General features: G+C 43.6%; 1 protein-coding gene across 12 annotated transcripts in view; it reads left to right on the top strand.

Annotated features, from left to right (window-relative positions):
• The first annotated feature begins 1,622 nt into the window (after positions 1 to 1,622).
• Positions 1,623 to 26,219, top strand: part of ATP2A2 (ATPase sarcoplasmic/endoplasmic reticulum Ca2+ transporting 2) — a 74,550-nt gene continuing 49,953 nt past the window's right edge. For 4 of the 12 annotated variants that reach the window (XR_013522106.1, XM_009004608.4, XM_002752996.6 and 1 more), the window contains exons 1-5: positions 1,623 to 2,261; positions 2,964 to 2,981; positions 3,064 to 3,146; positions 12,153 to 12,257; positions 17,137 to 17,275. Coding sequence is in view for 10 of the 12 variants with exons in the window: in XM_009004608.4 (XP_009002856.1) it covers positions 2,144 to 2,261; positions 2,964 to 2,981; positions 3,064 to 3,146; positions 12,153 to 12,257; positions 17,137 to 17,275 (463 nt within the window). In the remaining 2 variants the exon portion in view is untranslated. Of the gene's footprint in view, positions 2,262 to 2,415; positions 2,779 to 2,963; positions 2,982 to 3,063; positions 3,147 to 12,152; positions 12,258 to 17,136; positions 17,276 to 26,219 lie in introns of those variants that run through there. The other 8 variants (XR_013522107.1, XM_078337252.1, XM_078337253.1 and 5 more) reach the window with 4 other exon arrangements.

Consider the following 26,219-nt stretch of genomic DNA (forward strand, 5'->3'; position numbering starts at 1 on the left):
AGATAATTTCCAGGCTGAGAAAGGCAAACCACCCTTCTGCCTGCCTGCAGTGCTTGCATCGGTCCTGAAAGAGAGAGATGAGGTAAGGGAGAAGAATTGGTAGGAAATGGTGCAGAGCTGGTCTCAGAGGCAAGAACAGCCAGCCCTCCAAGACCACACCCCCACCGTGCAGTCACGTGCCCCTCCTGAAGAGGCTCTGATCCTGTGACCTAACCAGTTTCCACCTTGCTTCTCTCAGTGCGTTGCCATACAGTAGAAATTTTTTTGTTTGTTTTGTGTAGGGTTTTGTTGGTTCTTTTCCAAGTATCAATCAAAACTACATGCCAACCTCCACTCCTTGGAAATAATTAAATGACATGACGTGCCTGATTTTTTTCAGCTGGGTGATGCACTGTGATTTGCATCTGTTGAAGGAATTTATCTTAAGTCCTGAAGCCCAGCTACTTGAGGCAACTGAGGTGATTTTTCTGCTCTGCTTTTGCTCATCTGGTTGGTGCATTATTGCTAAACACAAGAGTGGACCAAATGCTTCATTCTGCAATCTACTCCCTGAAGAAAGCTGCTCTTCTTTGTGAAGCGAATATGTTCATATTTTGTTCATGAATTCCATGCAATTTCCCATCCCCTTGTTAAGTAATGTAGCTTCTTTATGTTGGCAAAATTATCTTTATCCTGCGGCGACTCGCGCTTTGTACAACCCACCCGAGCAGAGCAAATCATCTGTGGCTTAAGAGCAGACTTTGGATTCAGGTCCCCTTTTTTCCTCTCTGGGAAGTGAGTCTACGAAACGGCCTTCATCTGAAAGCCACAGCGAAGCACCTCCTAGCCCAAGTCTAGCTGCTGTGTGGCAGCTCCAGCGGCGTGACCTGTGACTTCCATGCAGACACCTATCAAGCGATGCACGAGCTATTAATAATAAAATCAACTCTCCTCCCTCCCCTGAGAGGGGGGTTTCCTCGTCAGGGCCCAGAATCCGCTGGGAAAGAATCGGGGTTGGCGTGCGAAGGAGCAGGCGGCGGGGGTGTGGGATGCGGTGTTCCCGAGGCGACAGATGAAGGATTTGGGCTGTGTGGGAAGGGAACTGCGGAATTACTCCCCTTGGTTCCTGAGGGGGGCTCTGAAGGAGACTGATTAGGATGCAGAGCGCAACCCGGGCGACCGAGGGCGAGGAGGCGAGCCAAGGACACCAGCCAGAGCGCGCTTCGAGAACGCCCCGCGTGGACCGCGCTCCTAGCTCCTCCGAGTCGCCTTCCATCCTCCCACCGGCCACAGGGCAGCGAGTGCAGGGAGCCCACTGTGAGCGTCCCACCCTGCGCCTGCAGGTGGACGAGCCCGAGAACCGCACACGCCGAGAACGGTGCCCCGTTTCTCCTCCGCCAGCCCCGGGGCCGCGGCGCGCGCGGCCTCGATCCGGGTTCCTAGAGGCGGCGCGCGGGAGTGGGCGGGGCCTGCGCGGCGGCGTGGGCGCCAGGCGCGCGGGAGGAGGGAGCCGGGGGAAGGGGGCGGGGCCGTGCCGCCCGCGCCGCGCTGGGCGCTCTCGGCCAATGAGCGGCGTCCACATGCCGCGGCAGCGGCGAGAGGGGAGGCAGCGGCCGATAAATGCTATTAGAGCAGCCGCCGCGGAGCCGTCCCCGACGCCACCTCCTTCTCCTCCGCCGCAGTTTCTTCCGCCGCTGTCGGGTGTGCGGGGCTGAGAGACCCGGGCGATCTTGCCGCGCACCGCCCCGCCTGCTCGCCTCCTTCGCCGCGTTCCGCCCTCAAGGGTCGGCCGGGCGCCCCCTCCTCCGGCCCGGGCGGGGCCTCTGATCGTCTTTAGAGAGCGGGGAGGGGGCTCGGGGGCCGCGGCCTGCGCTCCCGGCAGGCAGCTGAGGGCGAGGGAGGCCCTCCCTTCTGGCGAGAGGAGGGAGGGTCAGGAGCCCCCCACCCGCGGCGGAGCTCCGGGTCGCGCGAGGGGCGGTTGTCTGGGGGAGGGGGCGCGAGGTGATTCAGCGCCCGGCGAGGCGGAAGCGGCGGCAGGAGGAGGAGGGGAGCGCGCCCGTCCGCGCCTGGGCTCCCGGGGTTGCACGAGCCCGCGGCCCGAGTGCGAGGCGGAGGCGAGGAGGCCGCGGGGACTAGAGGCGAGGCCGGCCGGGCCCCCGAAGCCATGGAGAACGCGCACACAAAGACAGTGGAGGAGGTGCTGGGCCACTTCGGTGTCAACGAGAGCACGGGGCTGAGCCTGGAGCAGGTCAAGAAGCTCAAGGAGAGATGGGGCTCCAACGGTAGGTGCCCGGTGCCCGGCGCTCGGCTGCGGGGGCCTGGCGCGGGCCGGAGAGCCAGGGAAGATGGCTGACCCGGTTCCACCTCGTGGGCTTCGGCTCCGCGCCCGCCGACGGCTGCGGACGGAGGGTCGGGCCCGCGCGCCCTTCCCGCGGCGGGGAGAGGGGCTGCGGGCCTCGCCTCGCCTCGCCTCCCCTAGACCTCCTCGCGTCTCGGGCCCTTGACCTTCCCGGCGCGCATGGCTCTCCAACAGCAGCCAGGCCGGGTGGAGGGAGGAACGAGGCTCCTGCAGCGGGGAGCCCGGCGAGACGTTTTCTCGTCCCCTACCGATTTATGAGGCGTCGAGGTCGTTGGGAAAGCCTCTGACCGTTCTTGTCTTACTCAAAGTTACACATCTGGCAGAAGTGATGACATCGCTGAAACCACTCTGGTTCAGGAGCCCTAAGTGATTTCACGCTTCGGGGTAGACCTCAGGCCATTGATTACAAGGAGTGCCTGCTTCCTTGGGATACTCTTGTTGTATGCTTTCAAAAAAAAAAAAAAAAAAAAAGTCGGTTATTCCTATAGCCAGGTCTATTTTTTAAAAAAAATTGATGCTTAGAATTATAGCAGTTCTTTTTAGAAAGACGGAGTACTAAAATGTCTCTCTCTTTTTTTAACCTCTCTCTTGACACATTGCCTGGGCGAATTTCTACATTCTGCAGAGTTACCGGCTGAAGAAGGTAATCTTAACATGTGTTTCTTTTTTCTCTGTTGGTGTGCTGGTGGTAAAATGACAATTACAACACGTGTCTTTTCTAACAGGAAAAACCTTGCTGGAACTTGTGATTGAGCAGTTTGAAGACTTGCTAGTTAGGATTTTATTACTGGCAGCATGTATATCTTTTGTAAGTATAAAAAATATATATTTTATTTCCCCCAAAAAGCTGAAAGTATTTCATAGGTAAATCAGAAAACAAATGATGTTCATTGAGCGAAAACATATTAGGAGATATGATCTGTGTTTCATGTTTAAAAACAATCTGGGTATTTTAAAATTACAATACTTGAAGCCATTGGTATTCAGATAATAAATGCTTGACATTTACAGTGCAGTTAGGAATTGCCCCAGAGTGTGGCATGGTCTTATAAATTTTTGTGGTTTATCAGCTTTTAGTATCAAAAAGTTCTTCATTGGGAAGCCTTTTCTGTTTGGGGTTCTTCCATTGTTATCGTGTTGTAAGATCATACTAAGATGATGTTGGACTCTTTGTAGTCTGTAAATAGAACTTACAGAAGGAATATTCCAGTTGCTTTCCCTTCCTGGTAATGGCAAGGTGACAGTTGTTCCTGACGATGACGGCTGTGATGGCACCATTGTTGACCAAATTTGGTCACTGACCTTTAGGGTGGTATATTTATCTAAATTGGACCCCTGTCTTAAGTGATTCTTAGGTTGAGAGCAAGGTTTCGTATAGTTGGTTCTAGATCTTAAAGGAAAAAAACCAGCATGGTGTTTTTTCTTGTGTGTGCTTACCCACTTGAGTTCTATATTGTTGCTAAGAAACTAGTGAAATGCAAAGAACTACAGCAGGAAAAAGGTGTTGGGGTGGCAAGTATATTTCTAGGTTATCAACTTTTTTTTAATGTTCAGTATTAATTTTTTGTTGCATTTTTTTTTCTTGGGCTATAGGCTGGTAGTTTTCCTAAAAATGATCATGAATAGGACACAGATGTTCCTAATCCTAACAGCATGAGATGCCTTTTATTATTCAATTACAGTAATCTTACAAACACCATGATGACAAGTGAAATTCGCCCAATGCAATACTTCTTTCTAGTTAAGACAAAATGGACAAAACTTCACGGTTTCATTTTTGTACATATATGTATGCATGTCCCAGGGGTCAGCCTCAGTCTTTATAACAACCACACCATAGGGGGCTATTTTGAGAATGAAATAAAGCAGTGGGCATTTATTTCGTTCCAATGAGGGAAAGATTAATTTTATACCCAATCTTTTAAGTAGATAGTGGTGGCAGGAAATAAATTTTTGGAATAATTTTTACATAAATCCTGCCATGAAACTTTATTATGCCTTATTAGCCAAGTGGTGTGTAGCCATTAAGAATTCAGTCCCCAAGAACCCTTTTTGTGGTTTTCATTGATTAACATGGGCACTTACATAGCATCCATTCAGAGTTGAGTCGATCACTGACAATGTATCTCTGACGTATCTGTTTTTCCTTGATGGATTAAAAAAATTTTCCCCAGAAAATGGATGCAATTTTACCAATTAAGGGAAATGAGTAGAGCTGTCTGATTAACTATAGTTTGTCATGGGGCAAAATTAATGACATATTTGGAGGTAGTGTAAGATTTTTATTTAACTGGGTACGTAATTCTGAAATAGTCTTAGCGTTGGCAGTTAAATACTGGGGTCTGATAAGGTCATTGGGAACTTCTTAGAGGTTAATCAGCTGATGTATACAAGCCAGAAGTAAAATACATTTTTACTGAATTCTATGCATTACAAGTCGAAGCATTGTGCGAAACCATGGCACTGGTGTTACTATTGGGGTTGTATAGGGTCTCTTCAGTGGCCAGTTTGAGTGACTTTATATTAGCATTTTAAATTAATAATGTGTGTGAGTTTTGTTTTTGTTTACTTTGAAATAATTAGAGGCTTATAGTTTGTAGGCATTTCAAACAAGTTTTTAAATAAATGCTTTAGTTTTTTTAATACGGTAGGACCATGGCTTTTGGGAGCATTATAGAGCTATGGTTTGGAGTTGAAATTTGAGTTCTTTTTGGTAACTACGTGGAGTTATTACTGAGGAAATGAGATATGTTACATTTTTATTTGAGCTGGTAAATAGCAAGAGAAAAGTGGTTAGGGAGTACTTCTAAAGAATTAATTTGCTTTGGTTTGTTTGATCAAGGAATTGCAGTTGTAAGACCTGTTGTGTTGATTTTCTTCAAGTGGGGTTGGTACTGCCACTGCATGTCATTCCTCCTGTCTTTATCTTTAAAAGAAAGAGTGCTGATTCTTTTTTGTGTGTCAATCTGTTTATTCCTGTTGACTTAACAGAAAAAACATGGTAGAATATTCGGCTTTTTTTGGAGAAGCGACTAGTCAATTCTTATATACATCATGCATCATTAAGTCATGGCCAAATTAAAAAGAATATTAGTGATTTATTTCAAATATGTAAGCAGTAAACTATTAATTATAGTTAATATTTTGCTGTGGATAGAATAAGAAGCTGCATTAATGTTTTATGTTTGTGACCTGTAGGGATCGAGTTTAATTTGTAGTATCGGCCAAAGTGTTTTTTTTTGAAAAGATCACTTGGATTAAAAGAAGTAAGCTTCATCTCCCAGTGCATATGAACATTAGAAATTGCTTAATTTGACATTCAGGACCCCCTTCTATCAATCACTTTATCTTTCCATTCCCTTCTTGGTTACGAACTTTGTTGTAAGTGTGACAGACACATCATATGGTTGTGTAACTGGAATGCCTGCCTGTTCCTCTCTTTGACTGCTTCATTAAGATATTTATTGAGTACCTGTCACAGATACTGGGGATACAGTAGTGAACAAAACAGACAAAGACCCCTACCTAGAGAATAATACTGTTGAGAAAAATAAAGCAAGGGGCTCAGATATCAGAGTATGTGAAAGGGGATATAGTTTTCATATTGGGTGGTCAGGAAAGTCCTCAAGGAAGGTGACCTTTGAGAAAAAGACCTGAAGGAGGTGGGCATTAGGGCTATGTTGGTCTCACTCCCATCTGTTTAAATCATAAAGTCATAATTAATATGGTAATAATTCACATCGGTTTCTCTACCTTCCTTCCACCCTCGTTTCCCATGTCAGCTACTTAGATTGACCTTAAAATACTAGTAAAACTTTCCAGACTGTGGCAGTTCTCAACCTTTTGGTTACATTTGACCATTTGCATGTGTCTCTGTTCTTACTAGAACCTCTTGAAAAGCATTCCTTAGAGTTAGTGTGCCTTCTCCACCCGCCCCCCCGCCCCAGGTAGGTAGAGTCTCGCACTGGTCGCCCAGGCTGGAGTGCAGTGCTACAATCTCAGCCCACTGCAACCTCCACCTCCCAGGTTCAAGCGACTCTCCTGCCTTAGCCTCCTAAGTAGCTGGGATTACAGGCGCCTGCCATCATGGCCAGCTAATTTTTGTACTTTTAGTAGAGACAGGGTTTTGTTATGTTGGTCAGGCTGGTCTCAAACTTCTGACCTCATGTGATCTGCTGCCTTGGCCTTCAGAAGTGCTGAGATTACAGGCATGAGTCACCATGCCCAGCCTGAGTTAGTGCTTTTGATGTCACAAATATTTGGGTGAGTTTGTTTCAGTAGAATTTTCTGAAAACATATGAGATCTTTTTACTGTGGTATCTCAGAAGACAAAGTATTTGATATTGCATTTGTAGTCATTTTAATTTTCTTCTGTAACTATTTTAATTTTTGATTTTAAAAATGCGATAAAGGCAAATTGCTGACTAGTTTAGAGCTTTTCTTAAGATAATGGTATGAAAGGTAAATTTAATAGAGTACTTTTTTTTTTTTTTTTTTTTTGAGACAGTCTCGCTCCATCGCCCTGCGCCAGGTTGGAGTGCAGCGGTGCCATCTCAGCTCACTGCAACCTCCGCCTCCCCGGTTCAAGCAATTCGCCTGCCTCAGCCTCTTGAGTAGCTGGGACTACAGGCGCATGCCACCACACCCAGCTAATTTTTTTTAATATTTTTAGTGGAGACAAGAGTTTCACCATGTTGGCCAGGATAGTCTCGATCTCTTGACTTCGTGATCCACCCACCTCAGCCTCCCAAAGTGCTGGGATTACAGGTGTGAGCCACTGAGCCTGGCCTAGAGTACTTTTTAAAAAGAAGATTGTTTTCTCACACTTGAAAAAAATTGAATGTTTTTACATAGCTTTATATCTGGTTCAGAAGAGAATGAATTCTAATTCATGCTCTTTTTTTTCTGTTTTACTAATCCTTGAAAGAATTGTTTCCTTCCCCCAAAATTATCGTAACATTTATTGGTAATGCTTTGTATCATTCTGGAAAAGTGTTTAATTTCCATTTCCTCTTTTAAAAAAAAAATCTAGATGTGAGTTTCTTCATTTATTGTTTGAGGGCCCAAAGGCACAGTGTGAGTTTCTGATAGTACAAGAAGCAAAATGTGCTTATGATCTTTTTAAGGACTTTGTTTTTCTTTCATTGAGTCTCAACATCATGACTGTCTCCCAGTTTACAGCAGAACTTGCTTTTTACCTTGGATTAAAATTTGCTTTATTTGGCCGGGCGCGGTGGCTCACGCCTATAATCCCAGCACTCTGGGAGGCCGAGGCGGGTGGATCACGAGGTCAAGAGATCGAGACCATCCTGGTCAATGAGGTGAAACCCCATCTCTACTAAAAATACAAAAATTAGCTGGGCATGGTGGTGCGCGCCTATAGTCCCAGCTACTCGGGAGGCTGACACAGGAGTTTTTTTGAAACTCCGTCTCAAAAAAAAAATTTTTTTTTTTGCTTTATTTGGCCAGGCACAGTAGCTCACACCTGTAATCCCAGCTCTTTGGGAGGCCGAGGTGGGTGGATCCTTTGAGGCCAAGAGTTCGAGACCAGCCTGGCCAACATGGTAAATCTTGCCTCTAAAAATACAAAAATTAGCCGGGCGTGGTGGTGGGTGGTGGGTGGTGGTGGGTGCCTGTAATCCCACCTACTTGGGAGGCTGAGGCAGGAGAATCACTTGAACCTGGGAGGTGGAGGTTGCAGTGAACCGAGATTGTGCCACTCACTGCACTCCAGCCTGAGCGACAAAGTGAGACTCTCAAAACCAACAACAGATTTGCTTGCTTTATTATACTTATCAGAAGTGTAATGCAGTACAGTGTTGTATAGCATTTCAGTGCTGTACAGAGATTAAGCTTGTGGATAATAATTGGTAGATACCCTATTCTTTATTTTAAGTAGTTTAATGTAGGTGAATGTTCATTAGCAAGTGGTTAGCTTGAATAATACTGGCATATTTGAAGCATTGAACTTGTTTGATAGTGTAAGTCCCAGAAGACAGGTATTACTGTACTTAGGGCAAAGCAAAGGGAAGAAGAAACACTGTTTATGTCTAGAACTATGGGGCAGTGGTCTTTTCTTCCACTTTTCTTTGCTGCTGTTCATGAAGTTCGTTACCTTCTTGCTCTTTTTTTGTTTTGAAACTGAATCCTTCTCTGTCGCCCAAGTGCAGTGGTGTGATCTTGGCTCGCTGCAACCTCCGCCTCCCAGCTTCAAGTAATTCTCATGCCTCAGCCTCCCAAGAAGTGGGGATTACTGGTGTGTGTCACCACACCTGGCTAATCTTTGTGTTTTTAATAAAGATGGGGTTTTGCCATGTTTACCAGGCTGGTCTGCAACTCCTGGCCTTAGGCGATCTGCCTGCCTTGGCTTCTTAAAGTGCTGGGATTACAGGCATGAGCCACTGTACCCAACCCAGATAATCCTTTTTACACATTATTTAAAATTTTATTTTTTTCTGGAGATAAAATTTTATATTTCACTGTCTCCCAGGGGGGAATGCAGTGGTGTGAACATAGCTCACTGCAGCCTCAGACACCTGGGCTGAAGCCTGATTCTCCCACCCGAGCCTCCCAAATAGCTGTGTAGGTGTGAGCCACCACACCTGGCCTTTTTTTTTCTTCTAGACAGAGTCTCAGTCCGTCACCTAGGCTGGAATGTAGTAGTGGCATGATCATAGCTCACTATAATCTCAAACTCCTGGTTTCAAGCAATCTTCCCGAGTAATCAGACTACAGGTATGCCCTGCCATGCCTGCCTAATTAAAAGAATTTTTTTTTATATATACAGATAGGGTCTCACTATGTTACTCAGGCTGGTCTCTAATTCCTGGCCTCAAGAGATTTTCCCAAAGTGTTGGGATTATAGGCTTGAGCCACCTCACCAAGTTGAAACAGATAATTCTCTTATTCTTTTTTTTTTTTTTTTTTTTCCTTGACATGGAGTTTTGCTCTTGTTGCCCAGGCTGGAGAGCAAGTGGCACAGTCTTGGCTCACTGTACCCTCTGCCTCCCAGGTTCAAGCAATTCTCCTGCCTCAGCTTCCCAAGTGGCTGGGGTTATAGGTGTCCGCCACCATACCCGGCTAATTTTTTTTGTATTGTATTACAGGCAGGGTTTCGCCATGTTGGTCAGACTGGTCTTGAACTCTGACCTCAGGTGATCTGCCTACTTCAGTCTCCCAAATTGCTGAGATTACAGGAGTGAACCACCATGTCCGGCCTGAAACAGATCATTCTTTATGTTCAACCTATTGTCAAGATTGTTAGAAACATTTTCCCAGTTTCTTGTATAAATATACTTTGTATAACTTCTGATGAACCATAATTATGAACTCACATAACTACAGTAATATAATATTGCAACAAGTCATCTTGCATTTCATCAATGTCACTCATCCAGTTTTCCTCCCCTTTCTCTTATCCTATCTCCCTCCCCATCTCCTGGATTCTTTTGTCAGCAATCCTCTTTCTCCTTATACAAGGCAGGAGGTTTCTTGTCAATAGAACAGAACTGTGAAGGACTGCCTGACATGATCTGATATGGTTGTTCTTCATTTTGGGCTGTAGTATTCTAAAGTAGAGGTTTGCTCTGATAGTCGCACAGCTGCTTGCCATTGTCTTTGCCTTTGCTCTAGCTGTCAAGGGATATTACTTTAAGTTTGTTCCCCAGGCATTACTGCCAAGAGGGAAATTCATACCCACTTTAACAAGGTGTGAAGCTTATCTTACAGTTGCTAATGCCTCACTGACCTTTTGAAAAGGTCATAGTTTCTCTTCAAGTTGAGCAATTTTTCTCCCCCAAGAGCTAATTAAAGTTTCTTATTTCTGATATGCTCTCCTTGGCCAATATTTGAAAGTCTAGTATCAGAGCAGCTGTGATCCAGCATTTATCACAATTTACAACTTCCTGGAGAAGTTTTCATTCTGGCGTTACTCCTGGCCTTGACACTAGAATGCCCTGTTGAAAGCTTACAGTAACATTTGTCATATTCATTCTGGTTTTCTGCTTGCCCTAGCTCACTGGATGTTGGTGATGATTGGCATCTGTCAGGACTTGGTGGTCCTGGTGCCTCCTGTTTTTGTTTTCTTTATCCTGCTCAAACTGATATTTCTTAATTCATGGTTACCTTCTTGCAGCATTTGTATTGGACATTGCCTCAGTCTTCGTGGTTGTTTGCTATTTGTGTGATTTGTGTAAAAGTTCACTGTATAATATTCCACTAAATACAGATGTAGTCGTTTGGATTCATTATTGCCATAAATCATTTGGAAGAGTGCTTTCATGGTTTACCAAGTAGATCTTTTTTTTTTTTTTTTTTTTTTTTGAGGCAGAGTCTCGCTCTTTTGCCCAGCCTGGAGTGCAGTGGCACAATCTTGGCTCACTGCAACCTCCACCTCCCAGTTCAGGTGATTCTCCTCCCTCAGCTTCCCGAGTAGCTGGGACTGTAGGCATGTGCCACCATGCCTAGCTTATTTTTTTGTATTTTTAGTAGAGATGGGGTTTCACCGTGTTGGCCAGGCTGGTCTCAATCTCCTGACCTCATGATTCACCTGCCTCAGCCTCCCAAAGTGCTGGGATTACAGACGTGAGCCACCGCGCCTGGTCACTAAGTAGATCTTTTTAAAGAAGATTTTATTGTGAAATATGCAAACATTTTAATTTTAAGCAGGTTCACCCCCACCCCCATGGAATCTTGCTCTGTGGCCAGGCTGGAGTGCAGTGGTGCAGTCTCGGCTCACTGCAACCTTGACCTCCCGGGTTTAAGTGATTCTCCTGCCTCAGCCTCCCAAGTAGCTGGGACTGCAGGTGTGCACCACTGCACCTGGCTAATTTTTTGTGTTTCTAGTAGAGATAGTTTCACCATGTTGGCCAGGCTGGTCTCAAACTACTGACCTCAAGTGATCCAACTGCCTCAGCCTCCGTAAGTGCTAGGGTTACAGGTGTGATCCACCATGCCCAGCTTTTCTTTTCTTTATTTATTTATTAATTTTTTTTTTTTTTTTGAGACCAAGTCCCACTCTGTCACCCAGGTTGGAGTGTGGTGGCATGATCTTGGCTCATTGCAACCTCTGCTTCCTAGGTTCAAGTGATTCTCTTGCCTCAGCCTCCCAAGTAGCAGGGATTACAGGCATGCCACCATGCCTGGCTATTTTTTTTTGTATTTTTAGTAGAGATGGGGTTTTGCCATGTTGACGGGGCTGGTCTGGAACTCCTGACCTCAGGTAATCTGCCCACATCAGCCTCCCAAAGTGCTGGGATTACAGGTGTGACCCACTGTGCCCAGCTGAAGTACAGTTTTGACTTCTAATAATTCTAATAAACGAGACATAGCTGGTTATTGTATTTTGCCACTATTGGTTTCTGGAGAAAGAAAATAGATTTTGTGTATCATAATCCTTTTAGTGCTAGCCACTTTTTTTTTTTTTTTTTTTTTTTTTTTTTTTTTTTTTTTTTTTGAGATAGAGTTTTGCTCTTATTGCCCAGGCTGGAATGCAATGGCGTGACCTCGGCTGACTGCAACCTCGGCCTCCTTAGGTTTAAGTGATTCTCCTGCCTCAGCCTCCCGAATAGCTGGGATTACAGGCACCTGCCACCACACGCAACTTATTTTTTTATTTTTAGTAGAGATAGGGTTTCACCATCTTGGGCACGCTGGTCTGGAACTCCTGACCTCACATGATCTGTATGCCTCAGCGTCCCAAGTGCTGGGATTATAGGCAGGAGCCACCTCCCCCAGCCAGTGCTAGCCACTTTTTAAAAAAGCAACATTAAACCTAAAACAACATACATTCTAACATGTGCCGTTTCTCTTCTAGGTTTTGGCTTGGTTTGAAGAAGGTGAAGAAACAATTACAGCCTTTGTAGAACCTTTTGTAATTTTACTCATATTAGTAGCCAATGCAATTGTGGGTGTATGGCAGGTAAGCAAACATTCCTGTAGTGTAAAATTTCAGGAAGTTATATAAGTGACTAGGGCTGTATTAATCTTTCCATTATCTATTTTTCCTGATGGGTTGAGTAAAAATATGTCTATGGGAAGTTTATGTGTATTTTCCATTTATTCCATTAATTGTTTTTTTGTTTTTTTTTTTTTTGACATGGTCTCACTCATTTGCCCAGGCAGGAGTGCAACGGCACGATCTCAGCTCACTGCAACCTCTGCCTCCCAGGTTCAGGTGGTTCTTGTGCCTCAGCCTCCCAAGTAACTGGGACTACAGGTACGCACCACCACACCCAGCTCATTTTTGTATTTTTTTGGTAGAGAAAGTGTTTCACCATGTTGGCCAGGCTGGTCTTAAGCTCCTGACCTCAAGTGATCCGCCCTCCTCAGCCTCCCAAAGTGCTGGGATTACAGGCGTGAGCCACCATGCCTGGCCCATTAATTTAATTAATTGCAGTTTTTTGACCTTTTGCATATAAACTTTGCAGTTAAGATTGCTTATTCTTCGCCAAGCGTGGTGGCACGGGCCTGTGGTCTCAGCTACTCAGGAGGCTGAGGTGCGAGGGTTGCTTGAGCCCAGGACGTCAAGGCTGCAGTGATCCATGATCATACCACTGCACTCCAGTCTGGGCAACAGAGCAACAACACCCTGTCTCAAAAAAAAAATTTATTCATCCTTTATGATAGGAAGAAGTTAAAATGGATGAGAGAAGCTGCTTAAGGAAATGAGAATGTGAGAACCAGCATCTGTCTTTATGTCTCTTAGTTGCTTCCTGTGACATATTTTATAAAAGCTTCTTGTCATTTTTGTTCTCCTTGGACTTTTTGGTAGGTTTAGGTATAAAATTTGTTTTGTTTCCCCTTCAGTGCATATTATAGGCTCTGAGACTTAAAATTCATGTTAAGTATTGATCTTTTAGGCATTTGGACTGAAGTAGACACATCTTTTAAAAATTTTGTTTTTTTGTTTTTTCATCTCTGTTAACCAGGCTGGTATGCAGTGGCACAGTCTTGGTTCATTGCAACCTCTGCCACCTGGGTTCAAGTGATTCTTCTGCCTCAGCTTCCCAAGTAGGTGGGATTACAGGCACCTGCTTCTATGCCTGGATAATTTTTGTATTTTTAGTAAAGATGGGGTCTCACCATCTTGGTCAGGCTGGTCTTGAGCTCCTGACCATGTCATGATCCACCCACCTCAGCATCCCAGAGTGCTAGGATTATAGGCATGGGCCACTGCACCCAGCCTTTTTTTTAGGAGACAGAGTTTTGCTCTTGTTGCCCAGGCTGAAGTGCAGTGGTGCAACCTTGGCTCACCACAACCTCCTCCTTCCGGGTTCAAGCGATTCTCCTGTCTCAGCCTTCCGAGTGGCTGGGATTACTAGCGAACACCACCATGCTTGGCTAACTTTTTATATTTTTAGTAGAGACAGGGTTTCACCATGTTGGTCAGGCTGGTCTCAAACCCCAACCTCAGGTGATTCATCCACCTTGGCCTCTCAAAGTGCTAGGATTACGGGTGTGAGCCACTGCATCCGGCCTGACACATCTTATAAACATACTTAGTCCTGCTGAAATTGTAAACTTCTAATCTTTATCAATAAACGTTATGAGAAATATGGCCTACTTAGAAATTTGTAATTGTGCTATATTCCTCTTGTTGTGTTTTCCTAAAAACAGTTATATTTAGGCTGAGTGCCATGGCTCATGCCTGTGATCCCAACACTTTGGGAGGCCGAGGCAGGGGTGGATCACTTCAGGTCAGGAGTTTGAGACCAGCATGGCCAACATGGTGAAACCCTGTCTTTACTAAAAATACAGAAAATTAGCCAGGCGTGGTAGCATGCACTCCCAGCCATTTGGGAGACTGAGGCAGGCAAATAGCTTGAACCCGGGAGGCCGAGGTTGCATTGAGCCAAGATCATGCCACTGCATTCCAGCTTGGGCAACAGAGCTAGACTTTGTCTCAGGAAAAAAAAAAAATGATTTGTTTGAGTTTTTAAAAAAAGAACATGCTTAAGTCTATATACTAAATGGTATGAGCATCAATAGAGGGTTCTGGCCTTCTGAAAGTAAGGAAAATTACAATGACAGTATAAGGTAGTATGGGGGGCATATTATTTCTGACCAGCATCATCCCGGATGGCTTCTTGTTTTTTGTTTTTAATTTAAGACAGAGTCTTGCTCTGTCACCCAGGCTGGAGTGCAGTGGCGCGATCTTGCCTCACTGCAACTTCGGCCTCGTGGGTTTAAGCAGTTCTTCTGCCTCCTCCCGAGTAGCTGAGGCTACAGGTGTGTGCTACCACATGGCTAATTTTTTTGTATTTTTAGTAGAGACAGGATTTCACCTGGCTGGTCTCAAACTCCTGACCTAATTATCCACCTGCCTCAGCCTCCCAAAGTGTTGGGAGTACAGGTGTGAGCCACCATGCCCAGGCTTTTTTTTTTTTGAGTCTCCCTCTGTTATCTGGGCTGGAGTGCAGTGGCTCGATCTCTGCTCACTGCGATCTCCACCTCTGAACTCAAGTGATTCTCCCACCTCAGTCTCCCAAGTAGCTGGGATTATAGGTGTGCACCACCACACCCCAGTTAGTTTTTTGTATTTTTAGTAGAAACAGGGTTTCACCGTGTTGGCTAGGCTGGTCTCAAACTCCCAACCTCAGGGGATCCACCCACCTCAGCCTCCCAAAGTGCTGGGATTAGAGGCAGTGACAAGCAATTGGTAACTCTTCAGAAACCAAGTTTTTGTGAGTGAAAGAGGCTGTGGAAGATTATTCCAGAGAGGTAGTAGCAGGAACCAAAAGGTACCAAATGTGTTTGAGGAACGATAAGCCACTTTGCATTTGAGTAGGAGATGTAACTGGAAGGGTATGGAGGTTGTAAACTTTTAGAAATAGAGGAAACCTTAGAAGTTTTGTAATTTATATTTTTGTTCCAGTAAGTTAGGTATATTTGTATTTTCTTGTTGACATTTTTTGGTGTATACTATCTAAATTTATGATTATTCAGTTCCTTTCCCCACTCTCTACATTAAATATTACATCTGTTAGTGTGAATATAGGGGGGACAGGGAGTATAATTTCAGCCATTTTCTTTTTTCATTTGATAATTTTTTTTATTGAGACAGAGTCTCACTCTGTAGCCCAGGCTGGAGTGCAGTGGCATAATCTTGGCTCACTGCAACCTCCGCTTCCCAGGTCCCCCAGTTAAGCAATTCTCCTGCCTCAGTACAGGCACACACCACCATGCCCCGCTAATTTTTGTATTTTAAGTAGAGACGGGGTTTCACCATGTTGGCAAGGTTGGTCTTGAACTCCTGACTTCATTATCTGCCCACCTCCACCTCCCAAAGTGCTGGGATTATAGGCATGAGCCACTGTGCCTGGCCTTTTCAGTGCTTTTAATTGTCATCTTTGTCCTCAGGGTCAGAGATAATTTATCTTTTCTTTTCCCCACCAAGACAGGCTGGAGTACAGTGCCACAATCACAAATCACTGCAACCTCTGCCTCTTGGGCTTAGTGATCCTCCCCCCTCTGCCTCCTGAGCAGCTGGGTGGTCTGGAAGTCTTGGACTCAAGCAATCCTCTTACCTTGGCCTTTCAAAAGTGCTGGGATTACAGGCATGAGCTACTATGCTCAGCTGATGATTTAAGTGAATGCAAAATACAGTGCTCATGGCATATTCGTTTAACCTTGAGCAGTACAGTTAAGTTCCACCCAACGTGATCGTGAAGCGTAAGATATCTGATAACGAGTTTGAAATTAACTTTATCACGTATTTCTCAAATTTAAGGTTTTTTAATACTTTTTCAGGGGTATATGCATCAAAAGTGAGGCACACGTGTTACCAGCTTTCAGCTTTGTGTCATTTAATTCTCTTTAGGCTGGTTTGATTGTACATCTTCCATTTTGAAATCTGGAAGAAAATTGCTGTGACTAATGGTTGACAGTTCATATATAATGTCGTGAGAAATACATAGCTTGCGACTGTCAGTGCTATGATGAGAATCCAGCCATTCATTGGTCTTTACCACTGGAGGGATAATTCTTAGGAGTTGTGAGACGTATTAATCACTCATAGCATTTACTGTGTGCCCAGAAACAATCTAAGCATGTTAAATATGACTTCTTATCCTCACAAGCCTTGAGGTAGGAACTGTTAGTGTTGTCATTTTAGAGACAGTAAACTTGTATGTTATGTAACCTTTCTACAGTCACATAGCTGTTAAGAGCCTATATTGAACCTGGGCAGCTTAGCCCAGACTATTAAACTGTACTGCCTCTCATGAGACAGAACTGATTTTAAATGGTAGGGGGATTTGGCTAGAGGTGAAGGCTGTGTTGCAGTCTTAGGGACAGTGGAGTCTATAATTGCTTTTCCTCATTGTTTTATCGCCTTACCTTAATTGAGGGTGCTTGCTTTTCATTTTTAATATAAAATTACAAGTGCCCTTATAAGGTAAGGTTTCTATTGCCTTAAGATATGAAGTGTTTAATACAAATGTTACTAGTGGACTTCTCTCTGTTTTTGAAATGGAGTCTCACTCTGTCACCCAGGCTAGAGTGCAGTGGTGCAATCTCAGCTCACTGCAACCTCCACCTCCCAAGTTCAAGCAATTCTTCTGCTTCAGCCTCCCAAGTAGCTGGGATTATAGGCACCCGCCACTGCACCAGGCTAATTTTTGCATTTTTAGTAGAGATGCAGTTTCACCATTTTGGTTAGGCCGGTGTCAAACTCCTGACCTCGTGAGCCACTGTGCCTGGCCTTTTTTTTTTTTTAACTTGAACATTTTATTCCTTGGGTTAGAAATAATTGCAGTGGCAGAAAGGTCTTCACTGCTTTTCTGTTTTCTTTTATATAGGAACGAAATGCTGAAAATGCCATCGAAGCCCTTAAGGAATATGAGCCTGAAATGGGCAAAGTGTATCGACAGGACAGAAAGAGTGTACAGCGAATTAAAGCTAAAGACATAGTTCCTGGTGATATTGTAGAAATTGCTGGTGAGTTGAGTTTGTCATTTTTCTTTCATTCTAGATTGTATTTCTGAATGTAGTCCTTTTCTAAAGGCTCATAATTATATTTAAAATAATTGTTTTCATGTAGCAATTAACACATTTTAGTACCATTCATACAAATCCTGCATTTTCTAAAATTATTTTGAAGTGTTTTGGCAGTTCTCTTCTTGTCATTGATAAGATTAAACAAGGTATTTGAATTCTGCTTGTTTAAATACATTATAGAACCCTAATGCTAGAGAAGTAAAACTTAGTATTGATTTGACAATTAATTGTAGTGAGCAATTTGTTAGAATACTGGCTAGTGACGGCACAGTTTTTTCTATTTTGGTTGTCGGCACAAATGTTAAGTCATACCTACAACTATCTAATTGAATCTATGGTCAAGGGAAATTTTATGACTCTAAAAGCTATACTTAAAAATACTTCTGTGTGGCCGGGTGCAGAGGCTCGCGCCTGTAATCCCAGCACTTTGGGAGGCTGAGGCAGGCAAATCAGGAGGCCAAGAGATTGAAACCATCCTGACCAACATGGTGAAACCTCGTCTCTACTAAAAATACAAAAAAATGAGCTGGGCGTGGTGGTGCGCACCTGTAGTCCTAGCTACTCGGGAGGCTGAGGCAGGAGAATTGCTTGAAACTGGAAAATGGAAGTTGCAGTGAGCCAGGATTGCACCACTGCACTCCAGCCTGGCAATAGAGCGAGACTCTGTCTCAAGAAAAAAAATACTTATGTGTTACACTTGAGCCAGGGGTCTCTGCCTGAATTCCAGAGATCAGCTTCAAAGAGTCTGTGAATTCACTGTGAGTCCAGAACTCTCCACAGACCTCCAAAGGGTCAGTCAGTATTCTCCCTGCTCTAGATTAGTGCAGCATTTATTTTCTTTTCGTTCGTTCATTCGTTCTTTTTTTTTTTGATACGGGAGTCTTACTCTGTTGCCCAGGCTGGAGTGCAGCGTCATGATCTCAGCTCACTGCAACCTCTGCCTCCCAAGCTCAAATGACCCTCCTACTCTAGCCCTCTAAATAGCTGGGACCACAGACAGGTACATGCCACCACACTTGACTAATTTTTATATTTTTTTGTGGAGGCGGGGTTTTGCTATGTTGCTCAGGCTAGTCTCACAGTCCTGAGACCAAGTGATTCTGCCTTGTCTTCCCAAAGTGCTGGGATTACAGGCTTGAGCCACCATGCCAAGCAGCCATATTTCTGACAGTCCAAAATCACAGTACCCCTGGGACCAACCAGGATAGTCTAGGTGGGTTGTTTGTTTTGGCTGTTTCACTTAGAGAGTCATTACATATTGTTATTTAGATTATCTGGATTTTCACACCCTTCTGAGTTAAGTATACTATTTACTTTGTTGTTATTTGTGAATTATCTCATTGTAATGCTTTTATACTGACTTGGAAAGGGTGTGCTTTGTCTTTATTGTCTTACTCATTTTAATGAAAATAATTAAAAGAGCTACATCCCTTAACCCATGCTCTACAACTTTGGCCTGTGAAAGGAAATTGCCTTGTCGTATTCTCTACTCCAGAAATTTTTGTCATTCATTCAGAAAAAAAGGATAGAATTACATATATGCCAGTAAGTCGATTATTTGGGTCTGTAAAGTATTTATGTGTAAATGGTGTGTGCAATTGATTTAACAGCTTAAGTATATTGTTAAGAAAAGTACAATTCAGAATGAAATGTTTTGACTATTGGATTTTTAAAAACTTTGTTTTGATGCAAATAGCATTTTATCACAGGTATATTATTCTGTCAGTCTATATACACACATTTTTGTGTGAACTATTGGAGGGTATATTGCAGACATGATGCCCCTTTACTCCTAAATAATGTTTGTTTTATAAAATCAAGGATGTTCTGTTATATAACCCCATTATGATTATCAACATTTGGAAATTGATACAATAGTATATAAGATCTTATTCAGAATTTATCAGTTACCACTTTTTTTGGTAAGGGGAGGACAAGGTCTCGCTCTGTCACCCAGGCTGGAGTGCAATGGCACCATCATGGCTCACTGTAGCATCGACGTCCTGGGCTCAAGTGATTTTCCCACCTCAGCCTCCTGAGTAAATGGGATCAAAGGCACAAGCCACTGCGCACCTGGTTCATTTTTGTATTTTTTGTAGAAATGGGTCTTGTCATGTTGCCCAGGTTGGTCTTTCAAACCCCTGGGCTCAGGCAGTCCTCCTGCCTTAGCCTCCCAAAGTGCTGAGATCACAGGTGTGAGCCCACTGTGCCTGGCCCACATTTTTTTTAATAGCAAAAGATATTTGAGTTAGGGAATTCTGATGGTGATAAAGAAAATAGGTCAGAATGGGGAAGGCTGGAGATACAGGGAAGCTATTTTAGTAGTCTAGGCAAGAGAAAATGAGGACAAGTAACATTAAGAATAATGAAGGAAAGATTTTTGAGTTCATGAATAGTGGCACTTAAGCAGGTATGCACATCAGAATCATCTAGGGGCACTTTTTAAAAATAAGTTTTTGTCAGGTCTCAACTTAGAATATTAACCCTGAATCTCCATTGGGTACAGAATTCTGGTCATAAGTAGTTTAAAAAGTGAGCCTCTGACTTAGATACAAAGCAGTAGATTTTTTTTTTTTTTTTTTTTTTTGAGATGAAGTTTCGCTCTTATTGCCCAGGCTGGAGTGCAGTGGTGCTATCTCGGCTCACCTCGCAACGTCTGCCTCCCGGGTTCAAGCAGTTCTCCTGCCTCAGCCTCCTGAGTAGGTGGGATTACAGGCATGCACAACCATGCCCAGCTAATTTTGTAATTTTAGTAAAGACAGGATTTCTCCATGTTGGTCAGGCTGGTCTCAAACTCCCGACCTCAGATAATCTGCCTGCCTCGGCCTCCGAAAGTGCTGGGATTACAGGTGTGAGCCACCGTGCCCAGCCTAAAGCAGCAGATTTCTTTCTTTCTTTCTTTCTTTTTTTCTTTTCTGTCTCTCTCCCTCTCTTCTTTCTCTCTCTCTCTTTTTTTTTTTAAACTTGGAGACAGGGTCTTGCTGTCTTATCCAGGCTAAAGTGGAGTTGTATGATCATGGCTCACTGCAACCTCGAACTCCTTGGCTTGAGGGATCCTCCTGCCTCAGCCTCCTGAGTAGCTGGTGATACAGGCATGTAACACCCTGCCTTGTTTTTTGTTTATTTGTTTTGTTTTGTTTTTTAAGTAAAGATGGCATTTTGCTTTGTTGCCCAGGCTGGTGTTGAACTCTGGGCTCAAGCAATCCTTTTGCCTTGGCCTTCTAAAATGCTGGAATTACAGGTATGAGCCACTGTGCCTGGCCCAAAGCAATAGATAGGAGAGTGTGTATGGGTAGGATATAGAATCAAAGATACTGGCAAAATTTCTAGTTTACATGACTGGGTGTAATGGTTCTGTACTACCTGTAGAAGGAAACACTGGAGGGAAGATTGTTTTTCCACAAATAAATGTGGTACGTGCAGTTGTAGATGACATCACCTAAATATGTGTACGAGATTCCGTTTGATTTTATTTAAGTTTTTAAAAAATAGAGCCAGGGTCTTGCTATGTTGCCTAGGCTAGTCTCAAAATCCTGGCCTCAAATGATCCTCCTGCCTCGGCCTCCCAAAGTTCTGGGATTTACAGGTGTGAGCCACTGTACTCAGCCTTATTGGGCTAGTTTAGTGTGTTGAGTCTACTTGAAGACTTAGAGAAATTACCCCCAAAGAGTTCATCCTTATTTTGCATCAGTAGATGGCAACGGTAGACTGCTTCAGAGGAAACCATAACCCTAATACCGCAAAGCACCATCCTTTTTGAATAAACAAAAGCCAATGTCTCTTCAACGTTGGTGATTTTGGTTTCTCTTTTTCTCTGAATCCTGGTTTTTGCCAGTCCTTCCTGTCTCCATAAGGCACTCTAACCTAGTTCACTGTGAGAAACTTGGAATTCATCTTGATTTGTTTCCCTCTCTTATTCTTTGATTTGTCTCTAAGACCATTGATTCTGTCTCCAGAACACACCCAAGTTTGTGAACTCTGTTTCCTCAGTCAGCATACTAGTCCAGCCATCATCTCACACCACAGCTGTCTTCGTCTCCTAGCTAGGCTCTGGCTTCCTTTGTTGTCTTCCTCCAATTTATTCTCCACACGAGTGCCAGAGTAGTTTCTTAAAGATTGTGTTATTGGCCGGGCGCTGTGGCTCACCTATAATCCCAGCACTTTGGGAGGCCGAGGCGGGTGGATCACGAGGTCAAGAGTTCGAGACCATCCTGGTCAACATGGTGAAACCCCGTCTCTACCAAAAATACAAAAATTAGCTGGGTATGGTGGTGTGCGCCTGTAGTCCCAGCTACTTGGGAGGCTGAGGCAGGAGAATTGCTTGAACCCAGGAGGCGGAGGTTGCGGTGAGCCAAGATCGCGCCATTGCACTCCAGCCTGGGTAACAAGAGCAAAACTCCACCTAAAAAAAAAAGATTGTGTTATTTATTCATCTGCCAAAAACCCTTAAGGGACTTCCCCATTGCACTTAGAAGAAGAAATTCTCTGACCTGATAAACTTGTATGTAGCTTGCTCCTGCTTTCTTCCATGATTTCATCTTTGCTGCTCCCTCATGCTGCAGACTTCCAGGCCTGTTTTTCAGCTTTCAGTACCGCCAAAGTCACCTTTTTATGAAAGGTTAGGCAAATTTTATAGTTTATTAATTTGCTCATTGCACAGATCTCCTAGTGGTGAAGCTTTGGTTATTACCGTGACCTATCTGGCTTTCTCACACTGAAATTTCGTTCTCCATATTGTAGCATAGTTTTGTTGTTGCATTTGATAGTTTAGAAAGGACAAACAGGCCAGGCGCGGTGGCTCACGCCTGTAATCCCAGCACTTTGGGAGGCCAAGAGGGGTGGATCACCTGAGGTCAGGAGTTTGAGACCAGCCTGGCCAACATGGTGACACCCCATCTCTATTAGAAAAAAAATAAAAGTTAAAAAAAAAAAATGACAAATAATGTTTGATATATAGTGTGTATGACTAAAGATTTTCAGTCTAATGGAATTTTCCTTATTTATGTTGTAGTAAAATGTACATATTATAAAATTAGCCATTTTAACCATTTTTAAGTGTGCAGTTTTGTGGCATTGAGTACATTCACATTGTTTTGGGACTGTCACCATCCAGAACTTTATATTCCCCAACTGAAATGTACTCCTTAAACACTTAACTTCTTGTTCCTTCCCCTCTTCCCTGGCCCCTGGCAACCATACCCTTTATTTGAATATTCAAAAAACCCTGAGTTTAAATCCCTTAGGTGAATATACCACTACTACCAAGCGGTGTACACATTTAAATCCATTTTCCTTTCACCTGTTTCTGGATCCTTCATGGATAGCGCTGATTCTGGTAGCTATTTACCACTTATTTGTCCCACCTCTTCCCCCACGGTATGGTAATTGCTAAAAGGCATATACATTAGCTGAACTTACTTCTGATTTCAAATTTCATTCATAGAACACTTACAATAATGTTGTAGCAGTCAATATGACAGTTCTGTCCTTAAGATGCTCACTGGCTAGTAGTATGACAACAGTTGTTAGTTGTTGTTGTTTTTGAGTTGGACTTTTGCTTTTGTTGCCCAGGGTGGGGTACAGTGGCGTGATCTTGACTCACTGCAACCTCTGCCTCCCAGGTTCAAGTGATTCCTGCCTATGCCTCCTGAGTAGCTGGGATTATAGGCACATGCCCCCATGCCTAGCCAATTTTTGTATTTTTGGTAGAGACAGGGTTTTACCATGTTGGCCAGGATGGTCTCAATCTCCTGACGACGTGAGCCACTGTGCCCGGCCACGCCTGGCTAATGTTTTTGCATTTTTAGTAGAGACGAGGTTTCGCCGTGTTGGACAGGCTAGTCTTGAACTCCTGGCCTCAAGGGAGCCACCTGCCTCAGCCTCTCAAAGTGCTAGGATTACAGGCATGAGCCACCGCACCCGGCCTTCAATACAATTATTGAATGCCAAACTATTAGTATATTCAAGGTCTGTGTGATTCTCATTATCTAATTCCAGAATATTTTCATCACCCTCAAAAAAAACCTATACCCATTAACAGATGTTGCCTACTGTTTTACTCCCACCAGTTCCTGACAACCACAGTTTATTATCTTTTTCTGGATATTGCATATAAATGGAATCAATCTATGGCGCTTTGTGACTGGTTCTCTTAGCATAGCATGTTATATTTCGTTCATGAATATAGCAGGTATTTCATTCCTTATTATTGCTGAATAATGTTTATCTATTAGTTGATGGACATTTGGGTTGTTTCTAGTTTTGTTCTATTATGAGTAATGAATAATGTCTTACAGAACCTATTTCCTTCTCTGAAGAATAAGGAAAAAAAGAATAATGCTATAATTTATACGTACATGCTTGTACCAATTTTTGTGTGAACATACATAGATTTTCTCTCTGTTAGGTATATACCTAAGCATGGAATAATTGGGGCCTATAGTGATTCTGTACATTAACATTTTGAGCAGCTACCAAACTGTTTTTCTTTTTTTTTTTTGGGTGGGGGGGAGGAAGGCAGGAAGGGAGGGAAGAAGGACGGTAGGGAGGAAGGAAGGGATGAAGGAAGGAAGGAAGGAAGGGAGGAAGCGGGGAGGGAGGGAAGAAGGACGGTAGGGAGGAAGAAAGGGATGAAGGAAGGAAGGAAGGGAGGGAGGAAGCGGGGAGGGAGGGAGGGAGGGAGGGAGGGAAGGGAAGGAAGGAAATCAAGCAATGAGAGAGACATTGCCGACCTGGATCTAGAGGTTTACAAGTTGATTTCTTTTATTTTGAGAGAAGGAAAGAAAAAAAAATAAGTAAAGGAGAGGAAGAAAGAGGAAGAGAAAGAGGGAGAGTAAATGGAAATATTGCTTTATTTTGAAAAAAATTGAGTATTAATAATGGCCAATCAGTGTTTCATTTAAACTTATGGGTAGGTGTGATGTGGTATTGACAAGAATGTATATTTTGTGTATTTGAAGTGGAGAGCTCTATGAATATTTATTAAGTTTACTTGTTCCGGATCTGAGTTCAAGTCCTTGATATCCTTATTAATTTTCTGTCTCATTGAATCTAAGTCTCGTATCTGGGTGTTAGGATCGTTAGCTCTTGTTGTTGCATTGATCCTTTTACCACTATATCTTTGTTGCTTTAAAATCTATTTTATCCGATACGAGAATTGCAACTCCTGCTTTTCATTTATTTATTATTTATTTTTGCTCTCCATTTGGTTGGTAAATCTTTCTCCATCCCTTTGTTTTGAGTCTTTGTGTATCCTTGCATGTGAAACAGGTCTGGATGTAACATGCCGTTTGGTTTTGGCTGTGTCTTTTGATTGGGGGATTTAGTCAATTTAAATTTAGGGTTACTGCCATTTGATGTTGACTGGCTGTTTTATCCATTCGTTGGTGTAAATTCTTCTTTATGTTGGTGCTCTTTACTTTTTGGTGTATTTTTAGAAAGGCTAATACTGGTTGTTTCTTTCTGTGTGTAATGCTTCTTTCAGAAGCTCTTGTAAAGCAGGCCTGGTGGTAATAAAATCTCTGAGTTCTTGCTTGTTCATAAAAGATTTTATTTTTCCTTCAGTTGTGAAGCTTAGTTTGGCTGGATATGAAATTCTGGGCTGAAGGTTCTGTTCTTTGAGAATGTTGAATATTGGCCCCCACTCTCTTCTGGCTTGTAGAGTTTCTGCTGAGAGATCTGCTGTAAGTCTGATAAGCTTGCCTTCGTGGGTAACCTGACCTTTCTCTCTGGCTGCCCTTAGTATTTTCTCCTTCGTTTCAACCCTGGTGAATCTAACGATTATGTGCCTTGGGGTTGCTCTTCTTGAGGAATATCTATGTGGTGTTCTCTGTATTACCTGGGGTTGAATTTTGACCTGCTTTGCTAGTTTAGGAAAATTTTCCTGAATAATATCCTGAAGGGTATTTTCCAGCTTGGATTCATTCTCTCCGTCGCATTCAGGTACACCTATCAAATGTAAATTTGGTCTTTTCACATAGTCCCACATTTCTTGGAGACTTTGCTCATTCCTTTTTATCCTTTTTTCTCTAATCTTTTCTTCACGTTTTATTTCATTAAGTTGGACTTTGACCTCTGATATCCCTTCTTCTGCTTGAACAATTCGAGTGTTTAAACCTGTGCATACTTCTCGGAGTTCCTGTATTGTATTCTTCAGTTCCATTAATTCACTCATACTCCTCTCTAAGTTGTCTATTCTCAATAGGATTTCATCAGACCTTTTTTCAAAGTTCCTAGTTTCTTTACGTTGGGCTACAACATGGTCTTTTAACTCACCGAAGTTTCTTATTATCCATTCCTTGAAGAGTGATTCTGTCATTGGGATGCGCTCGTTCTCCATCAAGCCTTGTTCCATTGTTGATGTGGAACTGTGATCATCTTTAGAGGGAGAGGCGTTCTGATTTTGAGTATTCTCAGCTTTTTTACGCTGGTTTCTTCCCGTCATTGTAAATTTATCCTCCTGTCTCTTTGAAATTACCAACTTTCAGATTAAGTCTCTTGAGTGGACGTCCAGGTTGTTAGTTCCCAGGGCCAGAGCAGCGGCGTTAAAACTGATGGTGCTTTTCTGCCCAGGATTCTCCTGTCTGGCTTCCTTCTTGTGTCCGTAGTAGGCGACTTTGCCTTCCCGGGGCTCCAGACCTCGGTCAGAAGGGAAACCGGTCCTGTTTACTCTGCGCCGAGCGCTCCCGCGCTGAGGTGCCGTCACAGCTGCTGCCGGGCTCTGGTGTCGTGCTGGGCACCCGGGCCGGTCCTCCGAACCTGTTTACTTTGCTCCGAGAGCTGCCGTGCCAAGGTGCCGGCGGAACCGCTGCACCGGCCACGAGAGTCGCGCTGGCCACCCGTGTGTTTCCTCCACTGGGGGAATCTCCTGCTCCGTGAGCGACCA

Source organism: Callithrix jacchus, chromosome 9 (assembly GCF_049354715.1).
Source record: "Callithrix jacchus isolate 240 chromosome 9, calJac240_pri, whole genome shotgun sequence".
In the NCBI taxonomy this organism is placed as follows: domain Eukaryota; kingdom Metazoa; phylum Chordata; class Mammalia; order Primates; family Cebidae; genus Callithrix; species Callithrix jacchus.